This window comes from Oncorhynchus gorbuscha, linkage group LG20, assembly GCF_021184085.1.
Source record: "Oncorhynchus gorbuscha isolate QuinsamMale2020 ecotype Even-year linkage group LG20, OgorEven_v1.0, whole genome shotgun sequence".
NCBI classification, from domain to species: Eukaryota; Metazoa; Chordata; class Actinopteri; order Salmoniformes; family Salmonidae; genus Oncorhynchus; species Oncorhynchus gorbuscha.
Genome location: NC_060192.1, coordinates 31,471,605 through 31,482,110, shown reverse-complemented (window position 1 = coordinate 31,482,110; position 10,506 = coordinate 31,471,605). Strand labels below are relative to the sequence as shown.

Sequence of the window (10,506 nt, the reverse complement as noted above, 5' to 3'; positions counted from 1 at the left end):
TGTAAGAAATCACACATGAATACTTTAAACAATGTAAAAGATGTACAAAGCCTTTATTCATTTAAAACCCCTCATTAAAAATATGTTATATAACCATTGTAAATGAGTATTTGATCTCAAATAGACACTCGTACAACAACAAGGATGCCTAAAAAGAAAGAAGGCATTACATTAACAGTATGATATTGCAGCTCAGTTTACAGGAAATTGTAATGATATTCGTCTGTTGTTTGAAGTGAGTCAGACCGAAATGCAGCGTGTAGGTTACTCATGACTTTTAATGAAGAAAATGCTGTACATGAAATAACTGAGAATACAAAACAACAAACGAGTGAAACTACTTACAGCCTATCTGGTGACTAACACAAAGACAGGTACAATCGCCCACGAAATACAATGCGCACTCAGGCTGCCTAAATACGGTTCCCAATCCGAGACAACGAGAATCAGCTGACTCCAATTAGGAATCGCCTCAGGCAGCCAAGCCTAACTAGACACACCTCTACTAATACACACTCCCAATTAATACAAACCCCAATACGAAATACAACATATAAACCCATGTCACACCCTGGCCTACCCAAACATATAACAAAATACAAGATACAATGACCAAGGCATGACAGAAATGGTCACATTCGTTCACTTGTTCACTAACATTGAAATAGAGAAACATTGATATTATGGTTTTAAAGAAAAGTTACAAAATACTTTAAAATTGTTATACCATTTTACAATATACAATACAAAATGAGACAGTAATTCATGTTAACAAACTCTAAACTACATGCAGTGCATTTTCCTAGCATTCCTTACATGATGCATGATGTCATCTTGATGTGTTCATTTGACACTAGTCTTTAAGTTTGATGGTCTGTCTCATCTACTCAATCAGTGCTTCCACATAATGTTCAGTCATCCCTTGTCTTATATCTGCTTTACAAAGCTACATGTGGTTAAAATGTCTACCCTTGAGTCTATGGGCTTCCTGCCACGTCTGGGTTTACAGCCATTTTGATCTGTCCATACACCACCGTCTCTGTGTCTGGGGGCCTCTGCTTCCTTGCTTGATTTATTTTCACATCAGCGTAAACAACAACCTCGTCACAGCGTTCTGAAATATGAAAAGAAAGCGATTGTACAATTTGGACATTAAACAAAATGTCATGTTTATTCAACATTTAAAACGTTCTGGACTTGAAACTAAATTGCCTAGAAAATTGTACCTGAATTCTCAAATCTGGATCTTTGTTTCTTGCATAGATGGTTAATACCAACAAACAGTGCAAGAAGTGTGAGAGTTCCAACCGTCAGAGCCACAGACACTGTCACAGCTACTGAAGGAAACTGGGAAGAGACAACTAGAAAGAAAACATCAGAACACAACACTTGTTGACCATGTAAATGAAACAGAGTTGTACTCTTAATTCAAAAGGTGGGAATGAAGTCAGCTGTCCTGAGATTACCTGGGCAGGCCAAGGAGAGATCAATAGTGGAGTTGCTGCTGCTAACTTTATTCTGAACCATACAGGTCAGGGTTCCTGTCACATCACTCTTCAGTATGATGACACTGTTCTGGTAGTGGTCATAGGCTACACTCCTGGTCAGATTCTGGCCATTCAGGGTCCAGCTGTACTGAAGAGCATCTTCCTCTGAGGAGCATGTGACCACGGTTTCTCCATGAGGCAGACAGAGGTGAGACAACACTGGCTCTGACACCGGGGCTGACAGACACAAACACAAGAGGTCACTCAAATACCCTAACTCTGATTCACTAAAACATATCTAAAGTACTGTATTAGGTAAGAATATACTCTCTATGTGTTGTACTACTGCTGCCAAGTCCTACAGTACAAACCCATTGAGGTACTAACATCCTGGTGACCTTTCAGAAATACCCCTCACCAAGAAAAGGATGCATGAAGTATTTAGTCCAAACTAATAAATAAAACAATTCTGTACCTTGTATCTCAAGTAGCATGTTGACTTTGCGCAACTGTGTTCCCTCTGAATTAAATATATCCAATTTGTAATCTCCACTGTCTTCTTCTATAACTCTGTCCAGTCTGAATGTTCCATTATTAAAGAACTCAGAGCGATTCACATAATCCTGATGCAATTTAGATTTCCAGTCTTCTCCAGTTTTGAAGTGCAGAATACGAGTAAGATCTTTTTTAAATGTTATTTCTTCATTACTGCTGTCTGCAGCCAGCTGTAAGGACAAAGATTCTCCCAAAGCCCCGTAGCAGTGATGAGTTCCATTCTTGTGAGAGAGATTACAGGCCATGGCATTAACTGTGGAGCAAGGATCTTAGGTCAGTATGTTATGATATGGGGACGAGGTTAGTGTAGGGACATAGACCATACACTATACAGCATAGACCTCCACACTCCATTCCCCAGGTGACAGCAACAGGCCATTCTTGAACATGGGAGACATTCTAACTAATCTGCTAGAGAACCAGTTTGGATTTTAAAATAACTTTTGTATGACTCAAGCCTTTAGTGAAAGGTCTAATGCTTTAATATTTAATCATTTCTGCACTCCAAATAAAAATTCATTATATGAATAGGCCCATTTTATTTTGTCTGGCTTGCCGTTTCAAATAAAACTGAATCTGCTTTTCTCATATAATTAAAAGAACATGTCGCTATGTGTAGACAAGGCAATAAACAACAAGGCCATAAACAACAAGGGCATAAACAACAAGGCCATAAACAAGGTAAACTGAGATATGACTAAAGAGTTAATCAAGGTGATTCTTCCACAAATAGACAGGTTTTTTATTCTGGATTGCCGAAAAGTATTTTAAAACGTGTATTGACGAGTTAGTGAAGAAATTAAGAATATAGTTGGGAATAGGTCTTGTCTTTCATTAAATTGTAGAAAACAGATCATTCAGTCTACATTTATTCCTGTTATAGTCTATGGTGATATTAAATACATGAATGCAGCTACCAGTGTTTTGAAGCCCTTGGACACAATTTATCATAGAACACTTAGTTTTATAACATCTGACAGTTTTGACACCACTGCATCCTTCATCATAAAGTTGGTTGGATTTTGCTAAAAACACGTAGGTCACTTCATTATTCTGTTTTTATTTATAAAGCCTTAGTCAATAAGATACCAATTTACTTAACATCATTGTTGAAATATAGAAACTGGGATTAGAACAGTCGATCACAGGGTTGGTTAATGATGGAGTCTCCACGTGTATCCACAGAATTGGGTAAATCTGCATTTTCTTACCAGGCCCCTATCATGTGAAATAATGTCCAAGTAACATATTGTAGTGAGATAATTTCTTTCTTTCAGGATATGAATACCGAGTATGTCCACGTCACCATCAGACCATTTTATTGGTAAACTATATGGTAATGTAAATGTTTTGTGTGTGATTCACTAGGTAATATAGTATTACATTTATCATATAATTTGGTTGTAATCCAGAGGGGTTAGAAAAAGTATCCAGATCCTCTATGAGGCGGTGAAGGGATCCAGATTGTGGATTTAAAAGAAAACAGTAATCATTAGCGTACAATTGAAACCTCGGTTTTCAAACCCTGGATTTCTGGCACCTTGATATTATTGTTGGATCTGATTTTCATAATAAACATTTCGATTTTCATAATAAATAGAAATGCCGATAGTGGACAGCCTTATTTTAGTCCTCTTGACATTTGAATACTTTCAGAGAAGTAGCCATTATTTACTATTTTACACTATTCATAACTTTAACACATTGTATAAGAGATTCTCAAAAATGGAAATATTCCAGGCTTTTATATATATAAATTGCAGTCGTACTTTATCAAAAGCCTTTTCAAAGTCAGCTATGAATAACAGGCCTGGTTTCCCAGATTGTTCATAGTTTTCTATTGTTTTGTCACATTCTGACCTTTATTTCCTTTGTTTTGTATTTATTTTAGTATGGTCAGGGCGTGAGTTGGGTGGGCAGTCTATGTTTGTTTTTCTATGTTTTGGGGTATTTTTATGTTTCGACCTAGTATGGTTCTCAATCAGAGGCAGGTGTCATTAGTTGTCTCTGATTGAGAATCATACTTAGGTAGCCTGGGTTTCACTGTGTGTTTGTGGGTGATTGTTCATGTCTGTGTTTTGCACCAGATAGGGCTGTTTTTGGTTTTCCACGTTTATTGTTTTGTAGTGTTCGTGTTTATCTTTTTTTAATAAACATGAATCAATATAACCACGCTGCGTTTTGGTCCGCCTCTACTTCACCACAGGAATACCGTTACACGTTTCCAGTACTTGTCTTATATTATCTCCAATGTATCGTCCATGTTAAAATCCTGTGTGATATGAATGAATAATATCCGACAATACCTTTTAAATTCTATGTGCTATTCATTTTAATATAATTTTTGCATCACAACACTGAAGTCTAAGGGGCCTCCACATTATTAAATGGACTGGATCTTTATATTTACCACTTGGGTCCTGTTAGATTAATAATTAAATCAGTCCTTGTTGACTATCTGATAATCTACCATTTTTATAGGAGTGTGTAAAACATACAATAACGGTCCTCTGAGTAAATCAAAAACAGATAAGTATACCTCAAATGGTAATCCATCCAGCCCTGGAACTTTACCAGTCTTAAAGGCTTTAATTGCATCAAGAAGTTCCTCCTCTCCAATTTGGCCTTCACATTAGTCTTTCTGTACAGCTGTTAATTTTACATTTAAAAAAATATATATATATTTGGTTAATAGAGATGGAGGAGACTGAAATGAAGACGTGCTTAAAGTACTCTGCTTCCTCTTTCAAATTATTGTTTGGTGAATCATGGGTGACACTGTCATTTGTAACAAGTTTATGTAAATAATTTTTGTTTAAATTCTTTCAATTTTCACGTAAAATGCCTTTAACTCAGGCCCAGAAGCAAGGATATGCATATTCTTGGTACCATTTGAAATGAAACACTTTTACGTTTGTGGAAATGTGAAAGGAATGTTGGAGAATATAATACAATAGATCTGGTAAAAGATAATACAAAGAAAAAAACAACTGTTCTTTTGTATATATTTTTCTACCATCATCTTTGAAATGCAAGAGAACGGTCATAATGTATTATTCCAGCCCAGATGCAATTTAGATTTTGGTCAGTGTATGTGCAAAGTTTTAGACTGATCCAATGAACCATTCCATTTCTGTTAAAAATGTTGTATCATGACTGCCCAAATGTGCCTAATTTGTTTATTAATAACTTTTTATGTTCAAAATTGTGCACTCTCCTCAAACAATAACATTGAATTATTTCACTGTAACAGATCCTGTAAATTGGACAGTGCGGTTAAGTTAACAAGAATTTAAGCTTTCTGACATTATCAGATATGTCTATGTCCTGGGAAATGTTCTTGTTACTTACAACCACATGCTAATCGCATTAGCCTATGGAAGGGACACCTATCCCATAGAAGTTTTAAAAACAAGTTATCATCAAATAGGCTTGGATTACATTTCCAATATCCTCGCACACGTGGAAATTCTGTAGGAGTAATGTGTATGCCAATTATTTGATGGTCCGACTGCATTCTGTCCCCTATCAACACTTTTTAAACTGTTTGTGATAACGAGAATTACATAAGAAAGTAATCAAGATGACGAGCTTGCTTGAGACTCCGCTATGTATATCTCACTAGGTCAGGATATGTATGCCTCCATATATCCACTAGTTCCAATAGATCCATGATATTCGTCATTTCCTTAAATGCATGAGGGTCATAGTTTGTAGTGTGATTTCCTTTATGGTTCATTGAGGAATGTAAAACCGTATTATAATATCCTACCATAATAATAGAGTCTTGTATTGCTTGTAGGCTTGATCAATTATTATATATATTTTCAAAGACCCCTAAACTTACGATTACACCAATAATAGCAGGCTAGTTAATCGGTTTTGTAACAAGTGTGTAAGTGTATGTCTGTGATGCATTAATGTAAGTCTGAAGGTGTAAAATATAACATTAATGCAATACCAAGTATTCACATTTTTGCAAAGCAAACATTTTATGTATCTCAGTTCTGTATTATTTATCTAACACTTGTTATTAGTGGACACACTCGTGTATATATATGGACTGATTATTATTATTATTTTGTGTACATTTGATAATCTATATAATCTAATAAATGTAAATTTGATTAGCAGAACATGTTCAAATATTAGCATCATTGTTGTTAGTGTCTTATTAAGTCTTGGTTAGGCCTCTGTTCTGTGTAATATAATTTCTCACCTTGTGCTGCTGCTGCTGCCACCACCAGAACTATAGTAATCACAGGATCCATTTCTCTTCTGGCTGCACAAGACAAGTGACATTTAGCAGAAGTCTCACAGGAGCACTACCATAAATACTGAGTGAATTGTCGTGAACTGATCATAATGTGCTGATACTCTACAAATGAAAGACAGGCTTGTAGAGAAGACAATGTGCATGTTTATCAGGGTGACAGACAGACTTTGACACTTTTGTAAGCAGTGCATACCTAGTGTGAACAGAAAACCACAAGTATACTGTGCCTGCTTGCAAACTTCATATTTTATTCCACTTAACTTGTTAGTATGCATTTACTGCCATATTATTTAATGATGATTGTCCACAGCTAAGGTGGATGAATAGAGTCAATTAAACATCTAAAATATAATCCAAGGAACAAAATGTAAAGGTCACTAACTTTAATCCTAATCAACAGCAATGGGAAAGATTATAAAATAAAGAAAAAACAATTAAATTGTCTGATCCAATACAACCATTATCAAAATCATTGTAGAGACAATAGTTCCCAATGTTGGTATTTGTTTTTTGGAAAAATATATTTCAAAATTCAATACTGTTTGTCTTTTTTCTTGTTGTAAAGATTTGTTTCACTAGTAATGGTAACTTGGGAAGGTTAATACTGTATCGGCCAGTTTCCCGGACAGAGATTAAGTCTAGTCCTCAAATTAAAAAACATTATCAATAAAGAATGTCTATTGAAATAGCTTTTTAGTCCAGGACTAGTGACGCCGGCAAACCAGCAAAGCGTTCAACCATATAATTTTCCATTATAATCACAAGATATTATCAATTGCATGCAATTAATAGTAACCTGGAGTGTTTCCATGTATACAGTGCTTCCCGAAAGTATTCAGTATTCCTCAACTTTTTACACATTTTTTTACATTACAGCCTTATCCTAAAATGTATTAAATATTTTTTTCATATTTACATAAGTATTCCGACCCTTTACTCAGTACTTTGTTGAAGCACCAATCTTGGTACACCTGTATTTGGGAAGTTTCTCCCATTCTTTTCTGCAGATCCTCTCTAGGTCTGTCAGGTTGGATGGGGAGCGTTGCAGCACAGCACATCTTCCGTTTAATAATGGAGGCCACTGTGTTCTTGGGGACCTTCAATGCAAACACTTCCCCAGATCTGTTCCTCAACACAATCCTGTCTCGGAGCTCTGCGGACAATTCCCTCGATTATTGCCTTGGTTTTTGCTCTGACATGCACTGTCAACTGTGGGACATTATATAGATAGGTGTGTTCCTTTCAAAATCATGTCCAATCATTTGAATTTATGACAGATGGACTCCAGTCAAGTTGTAGAAACATTTCAAGGATGATCAATGAAAACAGGATTCAACTGAGCTCATTTTACGAGTCTCATAGCAAAGGGTATGAATACTTATAAAAATAAGGCATTTCTAGGTTTTGTAATTTATGCAAATCTGTTTTAGCTTTGTCAATATGGGGTATTGTGTGTAGATTGCTGGGCATTTTCCTTTTTTATATCCATTTTAGAATAACTATAACTTAACAAAATGTGAAAAAGGTCAAGGGGTCTGAATACTTTCCGAAGGCAATGTACACATACACACAGTCCCAGTCAAAGGTTTGGACACACCTGCTCTTACAAGGGTTTTTCTTTATTTTTTACCCGTTTCTACATTGTGGAATAATAGTGAAGACATTAACACTATTAGATAACACATATGGAGAGTTAAACGAATCTAAATGTATTTTATATTTGAGATTCTTCAAAGGAGCCACCCTTTGCCTTGATGACAGCTTTGCACACTCTTGGCATTCCCCAACCAACTTCACCTGGAATGCTTTTTCAACAGTCTCGAAGGAGTTCCCACATATGCTGAGCACTTGTTGGCTGCTTTTCCTTATCCACTCAGTGGTCCAACTCATCCCAAACCATCTCAATTGGGTTGAGGTCGGGTGATTGTGGGGACCAGGTTATCTGATGCAGCACACCAACCCTCTCGTTCTTGGTCAAATAACCCTTACACAGCCTGAGGGTGTGTTGGGTCATTGTCATGTTGAATAACACATGATAGTCCCACTATGCGCAAACCAGATGGGATGGTGTATCGCTGCAGAATGGTGTGATAGCTATGCTGGGTAAGTGTGCATTGAATTTTAAATAAATCACTGACAGTGTCTCCAGCAATGCACCCCCACAACTCCTCCTTCGTGTTTCACGGAGGGAACTATACATGCGGAGATCATCTGTTCAGCATCTCTGTATCTCACAAAGACACAGCGGTTGGAACCAAAAATTTGGTCTCATCAGACCAAAGGACGGATTTCCACCTTCTAATGTCCATTGCTTGTGTTTCTTGACCCAAGCAAGTCTCTTCGTATTATTAGTATCCTTTAGTAGTGGCTTTTTTGCATCAATTCAACCATGAAGGCCTGATTCACGCGGTCTCCTCTGAACAGTTGGTGTTGAGATGTGTCTGTTATTGAAATCTGTGAAGCATTTATTTGGGCTGCAATTCCTGAAGCTCTCATGAACTTATCCTCTGCAGCAGCGGTAACTCTGGGTCTTCCTTTCCTGTGGCGGTCCTCATTAGAGCCAGTTTCATCATAGTGCTTGATGATTTTCGCAACTGCACTTGAAGAAACGTTAAAAGTTCTTGAAATGTTCCTGATTGAAAGATCTACATGTCTTAAAGTAATGATGGACTGTCGTTCCTCTTTGCTTATTTGAGCTGTTCTTACCATAATATGGACTTTTCCCAAATAGGGCTATCTTCTGTATACCAACCCTACCTTGTCACAACACAACTGATTGGCTCAAACGCATTAAGAAGGAAAGAAATTCCACAAATTAAGTTTTAAAATGTAACTTGTTAATTTAAATGCATTCCAGGTGAATATCTCATGAAGCTGGTTGAGAGAATGCCAAAAGTGTTGAAAGCTATCATCAAGGCAAAGGGTGGCTACTTTGAAGAATCTCAAATATAAAATAGATCGATTTGTTTAACACTTTTTTGATTATGAAATGATTCCATGTGTTATTTCATAGTTGTGATGTCTTCACCATTATCCTACAATGTAGAAAATCGTACAAATAAAGAAAAACCCTTGAATGAGTAGGTTTACAAGATGTTCTACTTTATGGTGTTTCATTCAAAACAACATTAACTGTCATCTAGTTCTCAATACAGGAAGAACATCAGATACTGTAGACATAAACATGAAAACAGAGTGGGTGGAGCACCAAAGTGCCATCGCTTAGAAGTGGTTTTATGAAACTCGCCATGCTCAACGGATGGAGCAGTTTGAAGAGAAATGCCATACTGCTTTGAGGAAACAGGTCTCACTCAATGGGCTTTTTACATTTGATATTTTAGTCATTTAGCAGATGCTATTATCCAGTGTGACTTACAGTTAGTGCATTCATTTTAATAAATCTTCTTTGGGCTAGGCCCCCTTATTCTCAATTTCTGTCTGAATGACGTGCCCAAATTAAACTACATGTTGCTCAGGCCCTGAATCCATGATATGCATATAATTGGTACCATTGGAAAGAAAACACTGAAGTTTGTAGAAATGTTACAGTAATGTAGGAGAATATAACACAATAGATATGGGAGGAGAAAATCCAAAGAAAAACCAACCTGAATGTTTATTTGAGAGAGACCATCCTCTTAGAATGGCGAGTATAAGGGCATATTGGAAGTTAGCTCCAAGTATGCAATTCGTATGGCTTCCACAAGGTGTCAGCAGTCTATGTTCAAGGTTTCAGGCTTGTAACTTCCAAAACAATTAAGAAATATCAGTTTTAGTACAGGGACACATTCTTGGAAATTTGTGTTTGTGTGCTATAAAGACAGGATGCACATGCTAAAATCGGTTTCCCATTGAACATACTACTTTCTGTAATAAATATCATTTTAGAATATCTGATAGGTAAATAGAAACGTATTTTGACTTGTAGGAACAAAGTTTAGGGGTTAGATTTTCAGATTCCTGTCTGCATGTTTGATTACTCAACTCGATGGCGCCAACTAAACTTTTATCTAACAAAACGACACTACATGTTATAGCTGGGACCCTTTGGATGACAAATCAGAGGAAGATTTTCAGAAAGTAAGTGTATATTTAATCTCTATTTGTGAATTTATGGGGTACCGTCCTCAAGCAATCGCATGACATGCTTTCGCTGTAATAGCTACTGTAAATCGGACAGTGCAGTTA

General features: G+C 36.6%; 1 protein-coding gene across 1 annotated transcript; it reads right to left on the bottom strand.

The window, feature by feature from the left end:
* Positions 1-508: 508 nt before the first annotated feature.
* LOC124007548 (T-cell surface antigen CD2-like) lies at positions 509-6,399 on the bottom strand. The gene is made up of 5 exons (XM_046318202.1): positions 6,262-6,399; positions 1,963-2,295; positions 1,467-1,724; positions 1,227-1,361; positions 509-1,114 (listed from the first exon to the last, which is right to left on the bottom strand). The coding sequence occupies exons 1-5, from the start codon at positions 6,311-6,313 to the stop codon at positions 978-980; spliced, it is 915 nt and encodes a 304-aa protein (XP_046174158.1). The 5' UTR covers positions 6,314-6,399; the 3' UTR covers positions 509-977.
* Positions 6,400-10,506: the final 4,107 nt, after the last annotated feature.